Here is a 27,328-nt window from a genome sequence, read left to right on the forward strand (position 1 = left end):
CTTGCGACCCCGCAGTAGGAGCAGCTGCTCCTCACGGGCTGCCCGCGGAGAAACCACAAAACGTGTTTGTAGCTATAAAGAAATTTATTTGGGGATGAGACTCTTCACTACTACTAACCAGACTCTAAGCTGGCTCTCAGGATCTAAATCACACTTCTCTTTGGACAATAAATTTCAAGTCGCACTTACTGTCCTATTTTTCAAAACGGAATGATGATGACCAAAAAATAAGCAAAAACTATGACCTAAATGTGTTAGTTTCAGCTGAAGCCATCTTCCATCAGAAACCATAGGATCTGATACAACAAAGTTCTCCCTAGGGATGTTTATGAGTAGAGTAGCTCAGTGCTTTGTGTACTAGTACTGCTGTATTTTGTCTCGTATCAAAAAAGAAAATAAAAATAAAATAAGTTTAACTGCATGTGCAGCCTCAGCTCTCAAAGCGACGCCACCTGCTTCACTGCTCACCTGGAGGCAGCGGCTTCTCTTCCCTTGGAGAAAAAACAACAAATAAAGAAAAACAACCCCCAAACCAAACCATCACCAACGGCGGGCTGGTTCAAAAGGAGTGGGCTCCTCCCGAGGGCTGACGCTGGGCTGGGGTTACTCCTTGGCATCCTGCTCCTCTCCCTCCTGGGCGCCGTCCTCGCTGGCCTCTTTCTCCTCTTTGCTGCGCTTGTTCTTTTTGTGCTTGTGACGCCGATGACTCTCCCCCTCCTCGCTCTCGTGCTGCTTGCTGCAGGGGGGGAGAAAGGGGGGAAGAAAGTGACACCGGAGCCCGCGTCAGCGCAGCAATGCCAGAGAGACCCAGCCGCACCGGCTCCACGACACACACGGGGACAGAGCGCTTTGGTCTCCGATAAACAGGAGCGATCTCACAAGTGCTGAGGGCATCACGGTGCCATTGAAACGCTTCGTCGTGTTTATGTGGTATCAAACATGCTGAACTGAAGGCAGGTGATGCAAACGGCTGGAGGTGGCTTCTGCACAGCAGTCTGGGCAGGCGGCACACCAGACAGACTGCTGTCAGAATAATTTTTGGATAGTTTTTATAAGCAACATCTCTGTGTCCTTCCCCACTCCTAAGGGAGCTCTAATGATCTGGTCACATCTCAAGCTTTAATGTGAAAAAGTGAGGCTGCTGAGAGGGGGAAGAGTCCTCAATCCCAGCGGTGTTTGAAGGCTTCACTCCTCTAAGCATCTTAAGGAATCCCTGGGTCCCCAGGATCACTGCAGCTAGAGAAATGTGAGTTTCCTAGTGGGAGGCAAGTCCTGCTTCTACTTCTGCTTATGCATAAATGACTTGGCACTTCATTACTTTTGTGCTTTAAAACTCCTCTATCTCCTCACCCAGAACTGTTTTCCAGATGCAGCTGGATGGTTGTGGATGTTTATACAGCATGTATATGTGAATGTTTAGACAGCATTTCTGCCAATGCAGGAGAAATCCCAGCCAGAAGTACTGCACTGAGGTTGTGTGTGCCCCCCACTGCAGCCAGCTGTGCCCCCCACTGCAGCCAGCTGTGCCCCCCACAGCCCGGGATCCACATCTGTCTCCCCTCAGGGACACGGGGAAAGCGGGAGCTCTGGTTTTGCTCACTCTGGTCCTTGGCCCCTCCTGGGAAGAGATTTGCTGCTGCTTCTCAAACATGCCATTATTTTTCCTCACAGGTTGATAACCAAGTGAGGTCTCCAGAGCAGACAGTGATGCGAAGGTGGCAGAATTAAAACAGAGCAGAGAGTAGAAGAAAAAGTAGATTAAATTTATCACAGGAAGACGGACGCAGTGCAGACACTCAGCTCCGTGATTGGGGAAAAGAATCAGATGTAGAGACAAATTCTTAGCACAGCTGGGAGACCAGTTTGGCAGCAGAGACACCTGACTGGCTGAACCACTGGAGCCCTGCCTGAAAAGCTCCTGGCTTCGAGTACTTTCCTGACTTGTTTAATAAATAGTTTCATAGTCATTAAAATAGAAAAAAGAAAAAGGCTGCTGCGTCTCCTCAGCACCTTCAGCCACCTTGTGGACAGCAACGTGGCGGTGGCTTATGCTTGAGCAATGCGACTGTCCTTTAATATTTAAACAAGCGTCAGTGATTTCCTTCAGACTGCTCAATTTGCAATCGACTGGAAACAAGGAAACCCTTTCATCTCCCTGCAAATGCCTTAAATGGGCTCAAACCTCATCGTGCTTCAAGCAGGGACTCTGAATGCACTGGAAGTGGCCTTGAACAGAAAGTATTGCTCCATTTGGTTGAGGTAACGAACACTTCCCATCCTACCCTTTTGAGCAAGACAGAGAGCAGCTGTGCGTGATTTAAGGAGCAGAGGAAAAGTAGCTCCTTCCCGCCCCTCACAACAGCCCAGTTCTGTAAATCAAGCTCTCAAGCGGATTCTGACACTTTGATCTCCACCCTGTTCATGCAGTCAGGTATCTAACACCAGATTTCAACTCTGAGCAGAGGAAGCTGGGAAATAACCCCGAAAGCTGTTGGCTTGTTAGTCTGGGATCAGTTCAGCTGCCATTTGTTTCGTATTCCATTTTGACTTTGGTTCTGGTCTTTCTTCCCATCACTTTGTTTCCAACCCTTCAGCAACAAGCTTGTCCTTGAAAAACTTACTCATCTCCTTAAGGATGAGAACAGCCTCCTGCCTCCTGTCACTACACAGGAGATTTTCTGATACTAATTTCAAAATAAGGGTACTTACTTACAGAGCTGACATGAATGTCATTTAAAAGGATGAAGTAAGCTGAAGCACCAAAAAAACGAGCTAGTCTGCCCAAGTGATAGCCAGGATGTAAAGTGACCCAGCAAACAAGCACTGCTTCACATCTGAGAGCAGAGCTGGTACTTTGCTAGAGAAATGCTCTCACAGGAAGATCAAGTGTAGCAAGCACATTTTCTCCAGAAAAGCTGGGATTTTAGAACATTCTGCTCTGCTCCAAAAGGGTTTCACCTTTCTCCAGGTCCTCATCAACCTCACTTGGAAGCACTGGGCACGGAGCTCTGATCATGCAGTGCTCAGCCTCCTGCTCCAAGAGGAAATTTCAGATTACAGGCTGAAGAAAGCTCTTCTGCTCAAGAACATTTAATACTGAAAGCTGATGCTTCTGTTATGGTTTTGTTTTTTGCTTTGGGTGTAATTTCTTAACAGTGGGAGCTATGCTGTTCCAATGTGATGTTTAGCACAGGTTAACCTCTCCTTTTCCAATCAGTGCTGCAATTTTCTTGGCAGCAATTTGACATCCTGCCAGCTGCCTTACTAAGAGTTTACAAACACCAAGGACTTCTCTCCCTGTTACACAGTTCTGCCTCCTGCCCAGGTCACGCGCCCAAGAGCGCTTGCTCTGTCTGGGCGTCACATCTTGGGACACGAGCAGATCACAGGAAGCGAGTATGACCTGGGGTGACAGTTCACCCCGAGAACATCAACCTTCTCATCTGCAGCTGTGTTCCCATCACCAGCCCAGTTCAGCCCTAGATAGCTCTTACCGCCTCGAAGACTTATGTTTGCTGCTCTCCTCCTTGTCCCTGTGCCTGCGCTCCCGGTGACGATCCTCTCGCTCCCTGCTGCGATCTCGACTCCGGCGGTAGTCACGCTCGAAGTCGTAGCTGCGCTCCCGGCTGTAGTAGCGGTATCGTTCATCATCGCTGGAGAAGAGAAAGGAAAAGTGAGGCAGAGGAACACACCACTTGTGGACCTGAATGTCAAGAGCCATGTTTACGGGACTGTAGAACCCCACTCCTCACCAACAAAATCTCTTATTCAATCAACAGGTTGAGGTGTTCGTGGTGCTCTTGGAAACATCTGTAACAATAAGCTGCTGCTGCTTTTTGAACCCAAACTGCAACCCAATCCCAGTTTCTAACCACAGTGAAGTAACTTGCCTATTACATAAGCCAAAACAGTTGAGTTATCATGGTTTTCTCCTGGCCTCTCGAGTCAAGGGTTTACAATATTTGTTCTGCAGATTTGCTAAGGCAGTACCTTAGCAGCAGGCATGTGGCCAACGTCTCAGGGCTTTCACCCGCACAATCCGTCTGGAATAGGTCCAAGACATCCAGCTACCTTGTTTAAAACCAACAGAAACACGGTCCTCTCATCATTCTGCCTCCCCTGGTGCTGCACGTCACCTCACTGCACTATTGTCCCAGACAACTTGTTACATTAAGGGAATATTTTATTTCCCACAAGTTCAAAAACTCAAATTGTGAGTATAGCTGACACGGTCTCTCTGCCTATACCCAACTACCTGCACCTCATTCAACCCACACTCAGGAGCGGGCATGATGTACCCCAAATTCAGATACAGCCCACACTCCCCTCTACATCCCACAGTCCCTAATCAATTTCTGAAAGTCAAAATCTAAAGGGCTATCAAGTCCCACTGTGGGAAACAATATTCAAATTCTGAGAGAATGGAAGCCTGAAACATCTTCCTAATGCTCATGGAAGCAAGCTAGGTAAGTAACGTCCATTATCAATCATCTGGGAGTGCTCCACAAGACTCCACTGAGCACAGCTTTGGCAAGCAGGATCTCAGAGGTCAGTGTGCTCGAAAGCACCCAGAAATGCCAACAACGTGCTCAGGAGAGCTGATCACAGGACTAAGTGTGGGCTTGCTGAGGAAGTATGGGAGTCTGAGCTCTTCAAACTGTACCAAGTTTGTCTTCTGTTCCTCCCCCTTCCACCCACAGTGCCCACAAACTCTTAAGGGAAAAGAAAATTAAGGGAGGAAACAAAAAGGTTAGGAAAATGTTGCCCTATTTGCTCACTCCCTGGGCTGGGAAGTTCCCCAGCAGGCAGCAGCCCTCTGCCAGGAATGCACATTCTGATCATGTTTTGAATGACTGTCAGTATTTCTGAGCCTGATGCCTGCAAAACACCGACGCTGCCTGTGCGGAACAAAAAAGTGATGGGTTAGGAAGAGTCTTTGCAGCCAGCCTTCACTTTAGCTCTCTAGGTCAACACCGGGAGGCCAAAAGCCTCCTTTCCCCAGTGCTCCCAGCGCTGCTGTCGCCTCAGAGCCGGCCAGTTCCTACTGAGGTGGTTGTCCCCAGCAGCACCGGCAGAAACGCCTGGTTAAGGATTTCCAGTTAGTGGCTGACTCCTGGTGAATGGCACTCCTTGCCCTGAAAGCCTCTCCAGGAGAGAAGAGCAAAGCAGGGGTGGTTTTTCCTTTGATCTGACAGTTGCATTTAGAAGACAAGAAGCAGCAGCTTCTCTGGCTGATGTTTCACACTGAGCTGTGAAGTACCAAGTAAACAGAGAGGGGCTATTTCATTTACTGGCCTCATATTACAGGTGGGAGAGCAAGAGTAACTGGTTCTGCTGGATTTAAACAAAAAAGCAGACATGGGAAGCCAGCCAGTGACACTGGCTCCTAGTTTATCCTCTAGTTATTGATCCAAAGTATCTCTTCCCCAGACATTTCAGAAAATTAAACTGGTAGAATCCCATTCCTTGACCAAACACCTTGTGCTCCAGGGCAAGGTTAGAGCTCCCTACTGGGTAGCTGGGAGCAGAAGGTGACAAAAACCAGCACTCACTTGTTGTATTCACTGGTGGTCGGAGTGCGGTCTCGGTCTCTCTCCCGTTCCCTCTCCCGCTCACGTTCCCGCTCCCTCTCGCGCCTGGAGCCCGAGTACTCCCAATGGCTGCTGCTGGAACTGCTTGTGCCTTTGTCCACCGTCGTCACCCAGGGCGTGTGGGACGTGGAGATGGGCGGGTAGCTGATGAAACCTGAATCTGCAGCAAGAGAGCGGAATTCTTGTTCATCTGGAGCATTCAGAGCATCCTTTCTGTCCCTCCCTTTTCAAAGATACTCTCTGGAGATACAGCTGAACCCAAGGAGTCAACAAGGGCCCAGCTCCCTTCTGTCCTCACTCTCCCTTTTTACTTGCAGCAGTTTGCTAAGAACACATGGACACCTCTTCCCTGCAGAAGAAGCAAGCAAGACCAGATAATTACAGACATCACTGCAAAATCTCCCCAGCCCCTTACACAGCCTGTAAACGCAAGCGCTATGCACTCCCACAGCTCTTGCTCTCTATATAAGCTGGAGAGGGACTTTTTACAAGTGCATGTAGTGACAGGAGAAGGGGTTAACAGCTTTAAACTGAAAGAGGGGAGATATACATGAGATATAAGGAAGAAAGTTTTCACCACAAGGGTGTTGAGGCCCTGGCACAGGCTGCCCAGAGAAGCTGTGGATGCTTCATCCTGGGAAGTGTTCCAGGCCAGGCTGGACAGGGCTCTGAGAGACCTGGTCTGGTGGGGGGTGTCCCTACCCATGGCAGGAGCTTGGAACAAGGTGATCTTTAAGGTCCCCTCCAACCCAAACTATTCTATGATTCTATGATATGATTCTATGTCCATCAGCTTAAGAAAAGCCTGAACTACCAAACACCAGAGAACAGAGACATAAGCAGTTTGTTATCTTCAGTGCTCACCTGCGGAGTTGTAGCCAAACGGAGGAGGCTGCCTGTTGTTGTAGCTGGCTGGCTGGCTTTGGAGAGAGAAAAAAGGATGCAAGTCACTACCATCAGTGACCACTTGCAGGTACGTCTGTGCTGCAAGTTCACCCCATTTTTTCTGAAGGTCTGTGGAACATCCTCATGGGAAAGCTGCAGTTTCAGTGAAGCTCTGTCACTTCACACCGCAAACTACTGGAAGTGCATGCAGGTACACTTGCTTTGCCACAGCTTCTGAAACAGCTGTAACTCAGTCACTTCTCCCCTTCACCCCTCCCTTTGCACATCAGGCAGGCTTCCTGGGAAACCACCAGTGCTTACAGAGTACCTGGAGAACCTTCAGAGAAAACATCTGGAGTAACACAACATGTATCAACTACTCTGCACTAGACCTAAGCACACACCTAGATTTTATTGACTCCTTCCAGTGTCATGAACGTGACAAATCAAGGTAAATGCACAGAGGATTCCCCATGGACTCTGCTCTCACTCCCCGCCCCAAGCCATGACCAGACTGAGTTACTGGCTCTGATTTTAGACCTGTCCTCCACCCTTCCTCGCTACAGAGCAGCTCTGCCCATGGCTCGGCCCAGGTGTGGTCTTACCCATCCAAGGTTGGAATAAGGAGAGCTGGTGGTGGTGCCAGCGGAGGCGGGAACAACCCTAGACACAGAAGCATAAGTCAGCACAGAGATCTCACTGTTCGACATGAAGGAACAAGATTTTGTTGCTGTTCATGGTTAAAAGCAGTTAAAGCATCTTTTGAGTCTAAACAAGGCCCTGTTTGAAAGGGAATAATTTTCCTTCAGGCTTGTATTTCTTACCAAAATTAAAACCCTACAGCTGTGTTAGTTCTGTAGGGGCATGGAAAGGAAAATAAAGGAAGAACTACTTTCTATTTTGGCTTATTCATCATAAACATAAGAGGCATTAAGGACTAAACATTAACCCTTATGGTCCTAGGGAAGACAGAAAAATCTGGTTCTTGCGTTGTGGACACATTGCTCCGTTGACTGAAGTGAGTACCTTTGTCTCTTACAAAGCACATAACATAGCAGTCACCTGATTTTTGAAGAAAGCCAATCATCTGAGCACATATCCGTTTAAAAATCATGAGAAGACACATCACTAATGATGCAGAGAGCTGTCTGAAAGGTCTGACACTATAAAAATGGGCCCAATGTCAAATGCATGAAGAGTTGTTATACAAAATCACAAGGCCGTATCTTCAGAAAGCAGAATTAAGCAGAAGTTTATGAGGGCCACTTCCAGAAGTGACAAAAGCCTTGGAAACTAAAGTCCTCAACCCTGACCAATGCGCAAGTGAGAAGTATGTGCTAATTGCTCCTACCAAAACTTCTGAAACTTGGATCAATAACTATAAGCAACCATTATTTCTATAGGCAGTTACCAATGCCAACAAGAACACCCATTGGCTTGAGTTTGCATAAAAATTCCTCTTTTCATTATTAAACAAAAGAAAAGAAGCAAACTATACTGATATAAAGGAGACAACTGACTAACTGTGGTCATTTACATTAAAGCTGGCAGCTCCAGGTTCCAGTCAATGGAGACTGAGCCAGCAGAGTCAATGAAACTTTGGGCCAATTCATCACCTCTTGCTGGGAACACCTCAAATGGGTCAGGAGAACCTCACCCTAGAAGCGTCTCACTGCAAAAAGAGGTAAGCTGAAGTCTCCAGCTCAGCTGGTGGAGATCTGTGCTGCAAACCAGCTGGGGGACACCTCTCACTCTTGGATGCTTTTGTTTGGTCCTTTTTTCCTAAGATCTTCCAATAAAATGCAACGCCTAGAGCATTTCAGTCACACTTGCTCATCAAGCGCAAGTATTTCAAAGTGCTACTGTTATAAGCACCTAACTCTAATGGTGATGGATCATCACCATAATTAGCAGGTATTCTCCTTCATTTCCCTTTCCAACCCAGTTACCTGAAGTTCTTTGCAACAGCCTGGTCATTTCGTCCACCTCGCTCCTCCCAAATTACTTTAGTCTAAATGCACTTGCAACTGGGCGCTGCAATGTCTGCAATCAATAGCACTTTGCATCCGGTTTCACTACGACGTATTTCTTCTAAATCCAAGTTTATTACAATATTATTGTACATTACGAGAAGTATGAAAAGTGACATTTTAACAAACACAGGAATTTTGTCCATCTGAGGGACAGCCCAGTATAGGTTTTCCATACTTCCATTTGGGAAGCCTGGGGCAGAGCATGAATACAAATGTACGGACGCAAAAGCTGTGAATCAAGTCCAACACGTCTGACACATGGTGAGGACAAGCACACCGAGTCCAAAGTGCTTTGGGTGCAGACATTTTGCAAATACATGAATCAAATATACAGTATAAGACAGAGACAGTGGCCTGACTGCACGTACGCGGTCACCGTCAGCCTTGGCTTTTCAGATGTACAGCATCTGCTCAGAGCTATCACTCCAGTCCGCTACACAAACAGTGAAATCTGTGTCCCCTGGAGTAGGCAAAGTTTCCAATAGACAAAAAAAAGTTACAGCTAGAGGAAACTCAGCTTTATAGCAGCTCTGAATTAGTGGGGCTCTTAACTTATGCACAAGATTGGTTGTTAGATTTTTCTATTACTATTCACCATCTTCATTGCACACCAGGGAGCAAAAGCTTCTGATGGAAATGGCATTTGTTCTGCTCAGTCTCACACTCCAAAATTCCTCCACAAAGCATCAATTCGTCACTCGGACTTCCACTGTGCAAATGCCATAACAAGAACTAAACCATTTCAAAACCCATTAAGTGGCTGTTGCCATCTGAAGCTCTCCATTTCACTTTCTAGATTGGTCTTCAGAGACGAAACAGGATAGTATTAAGAAACCCTGCAGATTTATATTCAGGTCCAGAATATAAGATAAGCAGCTGGAGTTCAACGCTGCACTGGAGTTTATTACCCTTCAATTAACTATGCTCTAAATGGGTCTTGGTGTCATCCTATGTTGTGTGACTTAATCCAAATGCTCAGACATGGCCACCTGCACACCCACAATCACTGCTGTTATTAAGCTCAAGTGAAGACCTACCTGGAATAGGACCGGGCGGTGGCAGACCTACGGAAATAACAAAGCAAGCAACACAAGTGAGCACAACAGGTAAAGGTGTAATCTCTGTAACTGAAGCTAAACCTAAAAGCACACTTTTGAATAAACTTCACATATTTGAGCAAACGGACCAGCAGAAAAACTGGTACTGTTAAGCAGTAATTAGCCAATAAACAATATCATTTACCCAAATGGTGATCTCTTTACTTTTATATTTTAATTCAAAATGTTAGCGCTTTCTTACACCAGAGAATTCTTTTTTCCTAGTGTCAACAACAGAAACAATTGATTTGGCCTTCAAAACAACCAAAGGAGCTGGAGAGGAGAACCTGCTGCAGATGCCAGGGTGTCCTTTTGCCTGTCCATTTCTTTTTTAATGTCAATCATAACTGCATAGTGAAATCAGACACTCTGGTCAACAACCAAAAGAACGAGTGAACAATTTATCTTGATTTTGCCAATCATTTCAATGAAAGGCAGGAGGAAAAGCTACCAATGTCCACCAGAAACTACCGCAGTAATAATCCTCCTCAGATTAAAAGCCTTGACTATATTTTTTATTCTGTATCTTCTACCAGGGCAAAATACTGCATGAGGTGCTCCTGGTGACTTCTCACAAGTCTGGCTGCTCCCTCAGGACCAGGGAAGATCTTAGAGTGTGGCCTCTGCTTCAGCCTCGATGTACAAGTGAAGCCAGGAGCAACAGAGGCACAGACATGGCTCAGGCTGGATCAGAAGATGCCCAGGCTTAGGAAGTGAAGACAGAAAAAGGTGTCTTACGCTGCGGCCACTACGTCTGTTAACGTGCACTGAAAAGGGTCAAGAGAAAAAATGACCCTATGCCCCCGGAAAATGCTCTGCATGAATCAATACAATTAAACTAAGCAGTATTCCCTGAAAATAAAAGAGTTTCAGAACAAATATGAGGCCTTGGTACTTATTTTAAAAATGTTCTTTAAACTCCAACGATTGCTTGATGCTTCTTTTATCTACAGTCATGCTGAATAAAGCTATAGCTAAATGGAAAGTTCTATGCATTCACGAGGTGTTAATGCCTACATCTTATTATTTGCAGTCTCTCAGAGAAAGCATATTTGCCGCTTTCAGTTGGAAAATTCTTTGTTCTCTCCACCAGTATTGATTGCCCTGAACTGCCTGGAGCCCAGGAGCACTACTGGCCTCCATGGTGCAGATGCATTCAGAAACTTCCTGGAAACTTGGGTTTTACATGCACAGATGAGACGATCAAACCGTTCTGTAACATGATGCTCAAGACAATAAAGAAGAACATTAGGAATTTTGCCTCAGCTATCTCACTGGGTTCCAGGACTCAGTCTCTAAGTGCAGGGGCAAAGGGGATCCCTGCAAAGACAGGACTCGACAGTGGCTTCTCAAGCACCATGTGCTCTTACCACAGTACAAACCCATCTGGCTATTAATAAGAGCGCACAAACTTGCAAATGCTGAGGGCTGACCACACCCAAAGGGCTAGAAAAGCACAGTAAAGCCCTAATTTATGTTATATATATATTTTGCTTTTAAAACAAAGCACAGCTCTAACGTCTGCACTGGACACTAGCCTCTGTCAGAGCAGTAAGAATCATCCTGCAGTGGCAGTTGGTACAATAAAACGCACAGAAACAAACACGGAGAGACACGAATTGTGGTATTTCAAGGCATAAACCAACCAAGAACTGAGGTGGATTAAGAGGAAAGTTGCTTGTTAGAACTGCTGTTGCGGAATTGCCAATTCCAGCATGACCCTTGAAACATCTGGAATCAGCTGTAACCATGCAGGATTCTGAACCAACCAGCCCACTGGTGTGACACAGGATGGCAACTCCTGCATTCTCAGCTTCCTCCACAGATCAACAGGAACCCCTTTCACTACACTTATCAATAAAGCAAATGATCAGTAGCACCCAAAGGCTCTCTCATGTAAACAAAACCTAGAGGGTTTTTTTTTCAAGGAACAGCTGTCATTTTTTAAGTATTCAATGGCAAATGTTAAGTAGGCTGATGGAGACACTCAACAAATATTGGCCAGGCCTAAGGACCTGTTACCTGACTGACTGACCGTCCCATCGCATTTAACCATTAAACCTTTGATTTGCACCAAGCCTGGGACGTCCTAACTTGCAGGCTCAGACTGCTGTATCTTGCTGCGTGAACACGTACCTGGCGGATGCAGGGGAGGTGGCACAGAAGTAACGGGCGGAGGAGGGTGGAGGAAGTGCGGTGGAGGTGGCCCAGCGAGCGGGGGAGGCGGTGGGCCTGCTGGTGGAGCGAACGGCTGTTGCTGAGGTGGCTGTTGGGGCTGTGATGGCTGCTGGGGCTGCTGGGGGGGTTGTGGTTTACTGCCGTGGTCTCCAAGGACCTTAGAAAGCAGAGAAACGAGAAGAGAGCATCTTAATCTCTTCGCTCCTGCTGCGAGGACCTCACCGTGCTGGCATAAAGGGAGCATATTGCCAAAAGAGGCAGCATGGGGAGACGTGGAAAGGCCAGGCTATGCTGGAATAACATCTTTTGGGAAGGAAGGAAGGCTGATCAAAGTAATCAATACACTCAGCAAGGCATCTTCTCTTATGCAGAAGAGCAGTGAGAAGAGATTCTAGCTGTCAGACAACTGGGCAAGGCAGCTGACAGTTCACTGCTACAAACATATTTTGGTCACAGAACGGCTACTGATAGAGGCTCCAGATTAAAAGCTGCCATATTTGAGGGTGACACAGTAGTGCTTCCTTTTTTAAACCAAATTCATCTCTCCTGAGGGCAGCAAGAGGCCAAACTCTGGTCTAGATTGTGCCTACGTAGGGCAAAGGAAGACCAGATTCACACCTCTCTGACAAAAGCATATCACATACCCACTACTACTGAAGGAAATAAAAATATGCACATATCAGAATGACCTGGAAATAACAGGTTATCCAAGTCTGTAAGTGGGAGGAACAACAACCATTTCCCAGCAAATGCTTTCTCTTAGGCAAACTCTTTTTTTGGGCCATCATTGGCAAAATTTGGAAAACGGACCACTAAAAAAATAAACAGACCACATAAACACATGTGATAACAAAACCAGGATTTGTGTCTAGAGAGGGGAATGGTTCCATATTTGGGTTTCCTTTGGTGAATTAGGGGTGGCTGGTAGGAGGAAGGTGGTTTAGAGTTCTCGGCAGATGGTCCTCAAAGCCTCCATAGAGCATCTTCCTACCTGGAACCCAACCATAACATTATGGTCATACACTGGACGTGCAAGATCAGAACCAAGTCCAGCTTTAAACCCCAGGCTTTTATAAGGGACAAGATCCAGTAACCTGAAGTCTGAAGCATGGGCTGCACCTAACGATGCTTAGACTAAATGTTATTTTACAGTAAAAAGAAACACAAGCCCCAGGTTGAAGTCCTCCACTGCAGGACTGGAGATTTCAATCCAACAGTGGAGGAGAAGGGAATAACCCATGTAAGAGCCTCCCAGCTACACGCCCCAAGGGATACTTTGGGAGAGCTGATGAGAAAAGGAGCTTGGGCCTCACCATTCTGATGGGAAGGCTAGACTTTAAAAGATAATCCCCAGCTCCTCGCAAGAAAGAGCTTTTAACACAGAGATTAATTCATTCTGCAGAAGGGAATGATACATGCATATGCCTCTATGGGGTTGATAAACTACCTACTGCTCTGCAGGCAGAAACAGTGTTGTGGGAGGTCAGGAATGCACAGATGTTTGCTCAGGGGTCACTAGAAGTGCAATAAAAGGAGAAATTTGTCAAGAGGGCACAAAACGTTTACCTGAATGGGGTTTTCCTCAGAAGCGTGCTTATCACGACGTCTTCCTTCTACTCTCCTAATTGTGCCTGCCTGGCCACCGATCACATCAATTGTTCCGCCCAGCTTCCTGGTATAAAGTAGAGGCATCTTTTTAGGCTCAAAAACACTAGAAGGAACAGTCTTCCCCACTACTACACAGACTTCTTTTGTACATTCTTTTCCTCTAGGGCCAAATCTCTAGAGGCAGCACTCAAACTGGACAAGAGGCAGAGAAGTCATTTTCCACTTTAGAGCAACCAGAGCTCTGTCAGCAGGGGTGAGTTAGGTCTCTCTTGACACCCAGAAACATGCTCCAAAGAATCCCCACAAACGGGTTTAATAAATGGGATTGCACACTCTGGTTCCACGCTGAAATCCTTTACTCACGCTCCAGATTTGAATAATCATTCCCACATCAGGCTCCATGAAAGTGCAGAATACATGAAGCCTTTAATGTTATCGGCCCAGATTTTTCCTACTTTCTGTCCAATCTCCCAAGTGTGGCTGATACCACTGGAGTTATTCACAAATCAGATTCTCAGACACTTTCCAGCCCACCTCCCTGGGGTCTACTCTGTTTCTAATAAAGTCAAAAGTTTTTCCACTGTCTTCAGTGAAATCAAGGCTAGATCCTTGAAAAAAAATAATGTTGATGTAGCCAAGAAATCAGTCACAGAACCTACAATTTTCATGTTCTTTTATCTGCATATTCAGGTCACTCTTCGGGGAAGAACATTTTTATAGGAGCTCATTGTAGGGTCACAAGTAAAGGTTTGTGAGAGAGAGAAGCACTCTCAACTGAAATTTAAGAATCCCTCATCTTATAGTCACGCAACAATTGATTTGTGTAAGTAGGGCCTCAGACATGTTTTCCTGCAGTTAGGACAGAAAAACGTCATCACCTTTCCAAGTCAGACTGCAGAATTTTCCGTCTCAGTAGGAAATTTAGACAAAGTGGATATAAAAATGCTGGCTAGTTGGCAAGATTTCTCGCTGCAATCTGCTCACTTTAAGAAGAAAAACCTCAACCCAAACAACCCATTGCTAAGTCTGTGTTTTTGATGCTGCTGCAGTGTATAAAGATACTTGTTCTGGTCCTGACTAAACGCTCTGCTGCAGGAACAGAGTCTTTCTTGTGCGTCACTATTTTCAAAACCAGACTGCGAGTTAAAACGGGCAAAAATGGTGTATAGTTACAACAGCATCAGCTTCATTTGCAGTGGTGTACATTTTCAAAAATCTCAGAAGATACACATAACAGCTGGAAACAAACCTGACTGATCTCATGGTACTACAAAGGGGGACAGAAATGCCAGCAAAATGCTTAAATGCAAACAGACTAAACACAGCTTTAAAGCTTGTAATGAAGCATATAGCTGGTTCTCTCTCAGACAAAGTGGAAAGTTGGAATGCTAGACTGATTTCTGCAAGACAGGTGTGCAGAAGATGTAATGTGAATAAAGCAATAGAAACACACAGACCCTAAAGCTCTGGCTCTTCTGGTTTCACATAATTTTGGTTTTCTGAAGCTTTTGATAAAAAAACCATCAGTGTTATAAGGACAAAGCAGTTTTCCCAGCAGAGGCTGCCAATCAAAATGACTCAATTGTTTTGCTTTGTCCAGCCTTGTGGATCCTCTCTCTCACAGGAAAATATAACTAATCAGCATGCACCAAGCAATTCAGCATGCAGGTTCAGAAACCAATAGCTCCTCTTATCAGCTGCCAAAAATGTAATCCACTTCTGCTTCAGGAGACAAAGATTTCCATCGTGGGAGTAAGAATAAGCCAAGTAAGCATAAGCAACCAGCAACATAAGCCCCCAAAGCTGAGGTTTTTTGTAAGCCCAGAGGCTCACCCCTTGAGCTGGGAGATAAGTTTCCCTCCCTGTGCAGAACTATACTGAGGACATCACCGAGAAGAGGTAAATGGGTAGGTAGGGGTTGCACAACCCTCTGCTAAAGACCACAATAGCTTCCTGTAAAATTAAAAAGCTGCTTTTGTTTCAGGCTCAAGGAGATTCAAAGGTGGCCCGGGGGGATCCCAGCTACCCCTGTGAAAAGCACAGCGCAGCCAGGCTTCATGCCTGCACCATCTCTTACCTGTTAGGAGGAGGCCCAGCCTTCATGCGTCCTCCCACCAGAGCCAGGAAGTCTGTTTTGAATTCTGTTTTGATGATGTTGTTTTCCACTTCTTTTTCAGCATTTCCTGTTCTTCCTTGCTGAACCTACAGATGGAAATACATAACACATAGGTTTAATGCTCTTTCAACTGAATGTAGCATCAAAGGTTAACTCTCAGCAAAGGAAAAGGGCTCCTTTGAAGAACAATCAGAGGGCACACGCAAACAAGCGATCTATTCTTCAGTCGAGGCAGCAGATATTTCTGTATACTAGCTGACTATTCAGCCTCAGCCTGCTGTCTGCTGCTAGAAGTCCAAAAGTTTAATAATCTCATAACCTTTTTCATTTAGTCCTGAAATCAAAACTGGAAATATTAATATTTGTTGTGCTGACTCATTGGCTGAAGTTCTGATTAAGCACTGTTGGCCACCTGATGGACTCCTGCAAAGGCTGATGGTCAAAGCCGCCTCCAAGCACAAAAGGCAGCCACACAACCGCAACAGACAATAGCAACAAGAAAAACAGCCATGGATGCCCAGCTCCCCTCTCTGCACCTCTCACATCCACAGGACCTATAGCTGGGTGGCCTCCAAGTCAACTGGAAATTCACTCAAGTCTTGCTATTGTGGTGGTTCAAACCTGCCAGGCAGTTGGAACTGTTTGTTCTGTAAAGAAAAGATTTTTAGCAGAGAGATTTAATTCTTAAAGATATATTTTTGTACTTCTCATCACTGAAAGAACACAGAACAGTTAAGTATCTTCTGCTCTTATTGTTTTATAATCACAGAGATGAGACTAAGTCCCAGTTTTATCATAGCCATATGCAGGAGTAACAGGTCACCTACCGTGATTTTATTTTCAGTGCTGATGGGAGGAGCAGGATCCAGTCCAAGTTGAAGCCGTCGCTGCTTTTCACAATAAGCTTTCCATGTTTCTTCATTGAATCCATAGTTAAAATAATCAGAAAGATCAGCACCTGACAAAGGGAGTAGAAGTTAACATAGATTCTAGCAGATGTGCGTTCTCAAATTGTCCTTTAACTGCTTAAGAATACAAAAATCTTCCAGAGAGCACAGCTTACTCTTCATTCTGTCAGAAAGCCACTGTGTGCCACAGCAGAGACGGCTGCATCTTTTGGTGGGAGGGGGACTATACCCTGAACAGCAGTGGGACCATTTGGGACTTAGAATACAGCACGTACACAGGCTGTTAAAAGAGATGCTTGCAACCACTTATCCACCAACCAGATTTTTTCAGACTGGCTTCTTGCAATTGTCCAAATGAGTTGAGTGCTGACAAGAGCACGGGAATGATGGTTCTAGGTACCACCAGAAAAATGGGATGGTGCCACAGAACCCTTTTCTTGGCGGTGTTAAGCCAACACGTTCCTCTCCTGACCATCACTGCCTCTGCTGTTTTGAGAAGAGATTCTGGGACTCACCCCATTGTGAAACAGGGCTAAAGTGGAAGTTTTTTTATTGATACATCTCAGACTAGACAAGTAACTACAGTTCAGCCATGATTCCAACTATAGCCTTCCAAGTTTGTCATCCAGCTTTGACAGTCTTCTGTGAAATGCCAGTTCAGCAGGAGCACTTCTGAATAAGAGAGGCAGCTGCAAACTGCTTGCCATGAAAATGTAGATGTAGAGGGAGAAACACAGCTGCAGCTAACACTGTGAGGCATCCCTCACAATAGGGAGCAGCATGGGGCATCTCCCAGCCCTGCCATGGTGTCCCGCAAACATTCCCCTCACAGTATCACAGTATGTTTGGGATTGGAAGGGACCTCAAAAGATCATCTAGTCCAATCCCCCTGCTGGAGCAGGAACGCCCAGGTGAGGTCGCACAGGAACATGTCCAGGCGGGTTTTTAATGTCTCCAGAGAAGGAGACTCCACAACCTCCCTGGGCAGCCTGTTCCAGTGTCTGTCACCCTCACTGAGAAGAAGTTTCTTCTCATATTTAAGCGGAACCTCTTGTGTTCCAGCTTGATCCCATTACCCCTTGTCCTATCGTTGTTTGCCACCGAGAAGAGCCTGGCTCCATCCTCATGGCACTCGCCCTTTATGTATTTATAAACATTAATGAGGTTCCCCCTTAGTCTCCTCTTCTCCAAACTAAAGAGACCCAGCTCCCTCAGCCTTTCTTCATAAGGGAGGTGCTCCACTCCCTAATCATCTTCGTCGCCCTACGCTGGACACAGGTATTCCTAGACAGACCGATTCTAAAACAGGGAACTGAAACATAAGCACTAAGCAAAACACTCTGACCATGCTGAGCCTGGATCTCTACAGCAAGGTTTAAGTTTATCTCCTGTGCAGGCCACTCTTCCTGTTGTACCACCCAAATATGCAAATTTCACCACAGACTCAGCAACATGGCATTTACATATCTATTTTATCAGCCTGTATTTCATCCCTCTGTCAGTTCTTCCACACCGTATTTCTTCTTCCTCTCCCTCACCTAAAAGAGATACCAGCTTGCCAAACAATTAACTGTACAGGATATAAACCTGAAAGGCTGCTGTGTAACAACATACTTGACATCTAAAATAAACTTACAGACCACACCTCTGCAGATGTCTTCCCTCTATTTGTATTCCAACATTGTTTTAAGGCCAGCTGGCTTCATTTTGGTGCAAAGATGTCAGCATGACAATGATTTCCACGCTTTATCTCTAAATTTCACTTCATTATTTTCCTTCTAACTTATTTTCTTCATAGCCCCCTCTTTCTCACTTCCTAATCAATGGCAAATCCCCTGCAAATAAAAGGCTATGCTTTATATTATGTCCATACTATCTACACTTCATCACAGAGTGTTTTAGTGCTGGTTTGACATCATGTCACATCGACGTAGTTATTATAATAGCACTGTGAGGTACTCTGATGCCTTTCATGTCAGGTGGGCAACATATAACAAAACCACTCCACAGACAACCTAAAAGCACTACTTAGCATGGCAATATTTCTGAAAGACAAAGAAAGTACAGGGGCTAACGGGGGGAAGAATTCTTTCTAAGAAGAGGCAAGTGGACTTTTTGCTTCAGTTAACATTTTACCATAGAACATTTCATGAGAGTAGCACAGCAGAAATTTGGATCTCTGGTTCCTTCATTTACTTTTGTATCAAGTTTGGATGAAAAACACACGTTTATTTCTAGCATCCTACAGCTGTCACCTAAGAGCTGCTTTGGAGTATTAACAGAAATCCCCCAATACTAATCAGGAAGACAAAAGAGACTATGTATATATTAAAAACTGCTGTGCAAAGTACTAATTGTCTGGACACAGTCTAGACAATACCGTCCAGAAGAAATAAGTGGGGACTGCTCACTCATAGTTGTGGACCCAAGGGCAGCATCTAGCTGAACATTAGGTAATGTAGCTTTTCTAAAAGAAAAATCCTAGCCTTCCTTGTCAGAGTAGACAGTGTTTTCCCTCCTTTTATTCCATTGTTTGCAGCAGGAGAATTCAAGACAAAAAGGCAACTTTCCTATGATAACACGTGCTCATATGGTAATTCCCACCATCGCTGCCCTCTGCAAGGAGTATTCTCCTGCAGAAGAGTGGACATCCCTGGGACACAGATGAGAAGGGTGCATGGGGATGACCGAACTTGGCCATGGCGAAAGAGAACAAGCTGCTGCACATGAAGAGGCAACCACACATCATCAACAGCCAAATCTTCATCCTACTCAGTTGACTTTAAAGCCAACAAACGTTATCGTATTGGTATCAGTGCAGTGTTTTCTGGAACTAGGGAATTAATAAAATAGAATATTAAAAAGAAAAAAAGTTGCTCCCTTTAGGGAAGTTAAATTAATAAAGTAGAGGTAACCCAATTTTAGGCAGAAGCACGGCTTGGTCAATAAGTAAGTGTCATTGATTATCTAGACAAGCAGAGGCTGAGCGGTAATTGTTCTGACTTCCCTGTTCCCTTGCAGCAATAAATGGACAAAAATTACATGTGAAATGAAAAAGAGACAACTAAAACTACAGCAAATATTTACCACAAGAAAATGTGAGGCCCCACCTGGTTTCCTCCATGGTTTGTCTTCAAATGAATCTAAATCCACTTCTATAACAGGCAATCCATTTATATTCCCTGCGGCATCTAAGTCAATACCTTTAGGTTGCAACTTGGCTTTGGAGAGAGAGAAACCGTTACTACTTTTAATGCAATGCCTTTAATCCACTAATTTGCTGAGTAAATTACTCCAGTCAAAAAGAAAGCACTACTGTGAATTAATTGCTGGCTTTATAGCACACAGGTAACCACAATCAACTTATTAAGAACTACTTCAGTCACTCTATAAATGAATAGCCAGGGTATACAGCACTTGCAGTTGAATAGCAGAGAAGCACATTTCAACCCAGATTGCTACTAGACAGACAGAATAAATTATTAGAGCATGCAGGAAATTTACCACAAATGAAAACAAAAAAATCCTCATGCAAAATATTTATTTTTCCCTCCAAATATACACACATTTTTTCATGGTAAAGAGACTTTTCCAGGATCAGTCTGGAGTGGATTGTGTGCTAACTGGAGTCAGCAAAAATGTGTTGAGTACAGAATCTTCAAGGGGAATTGGTCTTACTTTCCCAATCAGAGGATAAGTCATTTGCATAAAGAAATCAATGGAAGAAGTCTATGAAGCCCATGAAAGGACAGCCTCACATATGAGGAAGGACAGAATCCAAGTCACAATATACAGTATAAATGAAACTGAATGGTGGGGAAAAATGTCATCTGCAGAACTATGTTTACGTGATACTCAACCACAGAGTTTGCTTCTTTTAGTACCTTACACTGCAAGCAGCTCTGTCTACCGACCATAAAGTTCTTCTCCAGACAATTTAGAATGTTTAGCTCCAGTGCACAATATAGTTTAGAAATACTCTGTGTTTTTACCATAAAAGTAAGAATCTATGTTTGTTTGTTTGTTTGTTTTCTAGTTTAAATAGAATTTTAATGCATTTGTTCAGTGATGGGTAATCAAATCATTCCATTGCATCCTGGAGCCCCAGACTGTCCTAGCAGTGCTTGTCTTTAGGAAACGCACTTACTATTCCTAGTTTAAGTAAGATGCACTTATTTGATACCCTTCCAAAGAGAAACCAAGATTTGCAGCTGCTCCAGCTGTCAGTGCCAGCTAAGTGAAATACTGCAAAAGGTAAAGGGTAAAAATAACAGAAATACCTGAAGCAGATGCTCCATAGCCTCTACCCGTTTTTAAGTTTAGATTCATAGGAGTTCCCCTACATGGAAAAGAATCACTACGTTGGTATTTGAACAAATTACTTGGTTGAAGGTTTTCATGCAAAATATATTCAAGCCCTGACATCCTTCAGAAGGTGCTTAGTTCACTTAGGTTTGTTCATGCCTCTCTACCATTTTTAATATTAAGTCTCAACATCTTAAAAGTGAGATTCATTGTCACATGAGTTTCTCTAACCCTACAGAAACCCAGCGAACACACTTACTGACCGACAACAGAACACGAGAGGATTGTCTTGAGCATGAAGGAAAAGGTTATTTCTAAGAGTCGTAGTTACCATGCTGCCCAGGAACATACTTACTATTTAAATGGAACTGAGCAACATGGAATCACAGCTGCACATAGATCACAGAATGAGGAGAGAAAGGTAGGAGAAGCAGATTTCAAAAAGGATGGCTGCAAAATCTAGCAAGCTGCTAACGGATGGAGCATTGCTACTCGGAGTAATCCATCAGACTGAAACCACCTCTACAACAAGAGAAGGGAATTATCTGTAAAGTGGAAAAATTAGAATATGCTGCAAAGCACACTAAGGCATTTCCTTAAGAGAAGGGCTGCTAGCAGCAAGCAAAAATGCTGTCTTCTTATTTTTATTCAATGCAAATGAAGTACAATTTTAAGCTGGTGACAATTTCCTGGTTTGCAAATCCAGCCTCACCAGTGCCGAATCACAAAAAAATCAGACAGCTGAAAATCAGTAAATTCACCACTTAGGCAAATTCTCATCGATACAGATTTTGGTTCTTTACGTTTTCACAGATAAGTTAAATGTAACTTCCCACCTTTGATTTTGCCAATAAAGCACATTAATTATTTGCTTAATTTTCCAATAGCAGACCCATGAATTACCGTTCCTATTTTACAGATGGATTCTCCAACAAGCAATTGCAGGATAGAGCTGCCCATCAGCTTCCAATCCCATTCTGGTGTTCTAGCCATTACTCCCATTGCTCTCAGAAGACAGATCGGTTCTTGTCCCCATGTTCAATCCCAAACCCCCTAGAGCCACCTCAGATCAAAAATCAGCACCATAATCAGCAATACGTACATGTACGATGGTGCTCCTGTTTTAATGTTGCCGATAGTAACTTTCACGTCATCATCATCACTGTCGCTATCGCTGTCATCTTCATCATCTTCACCGCTTGGAAGGGCCTAGCAACAACAAAAGCACACAGGAGCTCATTAATACGTACCGTTGCTAAATTTCCCAGGACGGAAAGCCAAACCTTACAAAGCTTGTATGATAAAGGACTATTAGAAAGAATGATTCTGATATAAGGATGTAACTTTCTACTACACTCCAAGGCTATAAAAAGTTGTGTCTGGAGGCAAAAACCATGGAATTAACCAGCTTTCAACATAAATAGACAGGTGCCCACAAAGAAACTGCTGTGTCCTTTGAAGAAGTGACCCTACACAATAATCAGGATAAGATTTGCGAAGATAGGGAAGGTTTAACTCGGTTCTAAGAATGTCATCATGTCCCACAGTTCCTCTCCGCTACTCTTTTTGAAAGAGCTAGGGCTTTTCTGACACATCTCCTTCACAGGTCTGTGGTGAAAATATACAACCACAAATAAAAATCACCAATACATATCCACCAGGCTTCACCTAGAGAACCCTGGAGCAACTATTTTCTCACCACAACTTCTGTGGTAGGAGCTCGGCTTGGCTTATTTAGCACACTTGGTCCCCAACTCACTTTACATAAGAACTTTACAGCTGCCGATTCAACTCCAGCGCAGCACCACTGCTGTGGCAGAAAAGCAGAGGAAGCTTTCCAGATATCCAGCAGAGCAGTTCTGCAAGATGCATGAGCTGGATTAACACCTCACTGCTACAAAAGGGCACGAGGAAGGTGTTCCCGTAGCCCTTCCTCCTTTTCCACGGCACATGGGTTTGTCAGAACTCTGCATGAGCCCTCTCAACATTCCACAGTGACAGAAAAACCCACCAAAAAGCCTGGAGGAAGAGGGGGTGGAAAAGCAAGCTTCTTCCTCCTCCTTCAACACTGAGCCACTAGATTGCATTCTAAAAGGTCTGAGGCCGAATCAAAACTGATTCCCAGCACTTTGGGCTTTCGATCCCAGTGTTTCCCATATTTTACTGACCCTCAAGAAGTCACACTAAATACTGAGCTGGAAGTAACATCACATTCTGCTTTTCCTGCCAGACTGTAGAGCCAGAGACCCTCCTTCATCTGCCTCTTCAGTGGGCAGAAGCAACACTTAAATTTGGGTTCACACAAGGTTGGCTGAGAAGCCCATGGCTGTAGTTACCACTGGGAACTACCAGCACACTCCTACAGTACAAATGTAACGTACTGGGCAGTACCAGTGTCTTTACACTTACATCTTTTTACCCACGAGTATTGAGAAGCACAAAAATAACTACATCTACCATTTGCAGTGGAACACGTACATGTTGTGACATCTCTCGGTCTTCAGTGTTGACGGGTCGGTTCTCCTGAGGAGTGTCTTGCAAAGGATGAGAGGGTTCTGCATGTCTAGGAAATGTGACAGATAAAATTAAGTGGACAAGCCCAATCTATAGGTTCACCTATAAACATTTCTAAAGCATTCGTCCAGGTGACTTTCATATAATGGCTTTATTCATGTAGTGTGTTTATTCTGCTGGCAGTTAGCTCAACTATATGATAACAAATTAATCATCCTTGCTTGGCTTTGCTTTTGCTGGAAAGAATCAGTTTAGCGCTTGCAAAGAGCTTGTAAATGAGCCAAAGCTTTCAGCTGTGGTTCAGCACAATCACAACTGATACGAATAGACCATAATAAGCAAAACTTCACTTTTTCCTTAAGGATGCTAATAATTATACATATATTTAGTAAGCAGTCAGGCCATCTGACCCACAGAAATGAAGAAAAAGTGATTTTAATGTTTCTACAAATGGCTTACATTAATGAACAGTTAAAATTCAAAGAAGAGAAGACATAATTATCCACCCAGTCTTCTCATTCATTACAAATTAGTCCAGATGCAACAATGGTCAAGTTCAAATTTACCTCCAATTAAAGAGCTTGTATACAGATGTTAACATTGTTTATTGCCATTAGCCAAGCAAGAAAGTCAAACTGGTATACACATGATAGAAACAAGTATGCTAAGTGTTACAAAACTAAAATACAAAGAGAGAACACTTTTCTCTAATGTTGCAGGTAAAACCTAGTAGAACTTCCAAATAATTCTGTCTTTTCAAAAGAGACAATTAGAATAGACCATGCCCAGGAAACCAAATACAGCACCAGTACTTTGTGAAGACATTGCTATTAATTTAAAACCCCACGTTGGATAAATGTACAGAGATTATTTTAAAAAGTAAACATACATGGCCCCTAACAGAATCCAAACACTGGTCAGATTAAAGCCATTTCAGAGGTGGCAAGAAAGAGAGACACCAAACAAGTAAGCCGAAAGATCACATGAGGCAACTCACAAAGCAGCTACTGAGCATTAAAAAAAAGAACAAACGAACAGGAACAGTGTGAGCAGTTACTGAAGCTCCCACATTAGAAAAGCCCCATATATAAAGACATTCGACAATCAAGCCAAGATCAAAAAGAAGAGATGAAGGTTCAGCAGCTAACCAAGGAAGCACAGGTCCCATCTTCACGAAGTTCCAGAGGTGGCAGGTGAAGACACTTTAAGTTTTAAAACTTAGCCAAGACATCTAAGGGAACAATCACCCTCTAAAAGTATTTCAAAGCTGCACACATATGCAATTACATAAGGACCAAAAGATGCACCAATGGAAAAAAATCTCACAGATGGCTCCAAAACCTGTTGCATTTTGTTTGCCAAATCCAAGCAACTCGTAACATTGACCTCAACCCCAGAATTCTCTTAAGAATCCAAGATGACTGAATTAAGGAAGAGTGACAAGTATTACCTTCAGCTTCAAGTCACATGAAGTATCTGTGGGTGTGCATTAAAATTTGTGAATCGGAGTTCAAAGAAACATTTGCTAAGTAACAGTCCTTCCCTAACCTGTTTGCTTCCCAGGAATGAACAATCTGACAGGTCCACAGCCATCATCTGCAGGCAAAAAAACGTCGCAGCTATTTAATTTCCCCAGAAAGCCAACAGAACCCTGTGCATCGCTGATGTCACAGCATCCTGCACAGACTGCTGGTATTAAGGCATCCTTTAGGCTAAGGGATGTTAACGGCCACTGCATCCCATGCTGCACTGATTTCTGCCTCACAGGTAGAGACAAATACTCTGGACAGGCCAGCAATGTATCTCTGGAGCTGCAGCTGTCAACAACATAGCAAACAAAAAGTCATTTTTCTTAAAAGAGCCCAAAGTTCTTCATTTAAGAAGATTCTCATTGGGCAAAAAGGGGAAAAAACTAATAAATAAAGGAGAGTTAGCACAACCACTAATACTTTTCCTTTGTGCATCTTGCAGTTAGAGGAGACAGTTGCTGGAAATTCAGATTTTTAATCCTGCTTGTAAAGGCAAATTACATTCAGATGGAAGTGACAAGGAACAATAGATTTATGCAAGTTAGCAGTAAACTTCTATCTAAACCAAAAGCTCATACTTCTCACAAAGGTAATTTCATGGTTTTAGGTAAAAATTCACCAAGTCTGTCTAAAAGTTGTGTTTGAACAAGTATCCAAGTAGCACAGTATCCATAATAATCTCAGAAATTCCAGATACTGAATTCCCTATGAACTTAAAGGACAATAAATATTAAACTGAACTTTTGAAGGTGCTGAGCACACTGAAGTCCAGTGAAGATCGAGCCTTCTGAAAACCGTTGTTACATTTAAAGATGGCAAGCAGATAGTATCTCTGCTGAGAGAAAACTCTTCTGGTACAAAACACACTGCTACAAATATGTGGGTGTTATGATTAAGAACAGACAATACTTTCCAGACACAGAAAGCAAAACTGATCATTGAGTTGTCCCCAATGCTTTTATCTGAAAGTCTCACCCAAATCCCATACTTCATAAATCTCCTATAATTTGTTGATCATGTTGAGAATTTAACCTAGGCTCAAGGTTTTTAGCTTTTCCAGGCTAAAGCACAGGCTGCAGTTTTACCAACGCCAGCTCAGCACAAAGGCCAATCCTCAAAGCACCGTTTTTTCCAGAGAATTAAACTGGAAGACACGTCTGATTTAAAACTAATTGGGAGAGGCAAAAAGGACTTAAAAGTTAGTTTGAAGCCAAATAAGTTGACTGATACAGGTTCACCTTCCAAATCCATAAATGCTGTGCCAGCCCAAGCGTAGTGCCTGGGGAAGACCCCATGGGATAGGAAAAGGATTGGCTCCTGTTTCTGGACGGGTTTAAAGCATTCATGAAGCTACGCTTAATGTGGCTTGATCTTCTGAGGAGCATTTACTGTTATAATGAATAAACAGTCTCTGGACTCACCCAGAAATTGGTCCATCTTCTTGCTTACCAGTGGTGTCGTCTGCAAAAACAATAATAAAAAAGTAAATTATTCAAGTGAAAGAAAACAAGCTAAATTTAAGCACAAAATACACCACTGCTAGAGAAATACCTAGTATCACTGAGACACTATAACCCCAATGTTCTCTTTTCAAAGTTTACCTGGAAATAGAGCAACTGAAAAAACTAACAAGCAAAACCTCTCTGTAGTAGTGAAGTGTCACACCACTGACACAGAATAAAATCCAAAATGCACATTTTAAGTCTCAGAAGCAGTAAAGGCAAACATTGCATAAGCAACTGAAGTCAGTTGTGAAGGTCCTCACAGACTTTTTAACATACGGGGGAAGAAGAAATATAAGAGTATTCTGTTGGGAAGTCTACAAAGAGAACAAAGATGTTTAAATCGAGTCCTGCACTTTCTCCTCAACACACACCCCCGTTAGGCCAGGGGTTCACCTGCATCAATCAGGTTAACAAGACCTGGATGATTAAGAAACTGAAATGGTAACAAAGCATCACTTTAACCGCTTTACATCACAGTGTTGCTAAAAGGACAATAACCTCCTCACACCCCCCCCACCAAAAGCAGCTGAAGCGCCGGGCCCCTCCCGGCTGCATCCCGCTGGGCTGGGGCAGAGGCGGGGGACACCGGGACCAGCTGGGGACACATCCCTCCCCAACAGCCCGGGGGCGGCCCCTCGGGCGGGGGATGCTGCGGGCAGCCGGGTGCTTCGCGCTGCCCCCCAGCCCCGAGCCGGGGCCGGGACCGGCGGTACCTACCCCCGTAGAGCCAGTGCTCCTCGTCCTCCTCCGCCTCCAGCGCCGCCGCGCCCGGCACAGCGCCAGCCGCCGGCGGCTCCAGCTCGGTGGCCATGGCCGCCGCGCCGCGGGGCTGAGGGGAGCGGGGCGCCCGAGCTGCCCGCCCTCTCCCGCGCCCGCAGGAGGAGAAAGAGGGGGAGGAGGAGGAGGAGAAGCGGCGGCGGCGGCCGCGGCCCCGCTAGGCTCCCGCCGGGGCCTGAGGCGAGGCGCGCATCCGCTGCGGGCGGCACGGGGCGGGGAGGTCCGCAGCCGCCGGGCCGCCTCACTAAGGCGAGGCCATTGCTCTTTCTTTGGCTCCTGCGG

General features: G+C 44.5%; 1 protein-coding gene across 1 annotated transcript; it reads right to left on the reverse strand.

Moving 5' to 3' along the window:
* Positions 1-65: 65 nt before the first annotated feature.
* LOC102089520 (pre-mRNA 3'-end-processing factor FIP1) lies at positions 66-27,295 on the reverse strand. Its single transcript, XM_065078048.1, has 16 exons — positions 26,987-27,295; positions 26,186-26,225; positions 23,200-23,284; positions 21,824-21,930; positions 20,697-20,755; positions 19,527-19,637; positions 16,336-16,466; positions 15,470-15,594; positions 13,351-13,456; positions 11,743-11,941; positions 9,547-9,573; positions 7,082-7,139; positions 6,456-6,511; positions 5,553-5,751; positions 3,495-3,653; positions 66-736 (listed from the first exon to the last, which is right to left on the reverse strand). The coding sequence occupies exons 1-16, from the start codon at positions 27,078-27,080 to the stop codon at positions 604-606; spliced, it is 1,689 nt and encodes a 562-aa protein (XP_064934120.1). The 5' UTR covers positions 27,081-27,295; the 3' UTR covers positions 66-603.
* Between the last annotated feature and the right edge of the window lie 33 nt (positions 27,296-27,328).

The sequence above is a fragment of the Columba livia genome, chromosome 12 (assembly GCF_036013475.1).
Source record: "Columba livia isolate bColLiv1 breed racing homer chromosome 12, bColLiv1.pat.W.v2, whole genome shotgun sequence".
In the NCBI taxonomy this organism is placed as follows: Eukaryota; Metazoa; Chordata; class Aves; order Columbiformes; family Columbidae; genus Columba; species Columba livia.

Bases quoted from the DNA above. Each gene is read 5' to 3' on its own strand.
- LOC102089520 (XM_065078048.1), bottom strand. From the start codon at position 27,080: ATGGCCACCGAGCTGGAGCCGCCGGCGGCTGGCGCTGTGCCGGGCGCG. The intron at 13,457-15,469 runs GTAAGAGATGGT...ACTTTATACCAG, and splicing joins GCTGGGCCTCCTCCTAACAG to GAAGCTGGGCGGAACAATTG. The intron at 737-3,494 runs GTAAGAGCTATC...CCCCCCCTGCAG, and splicing joins AAACATAAGTCTTCGAGGCG to CAAGCAGCACGAGAGCGAGG.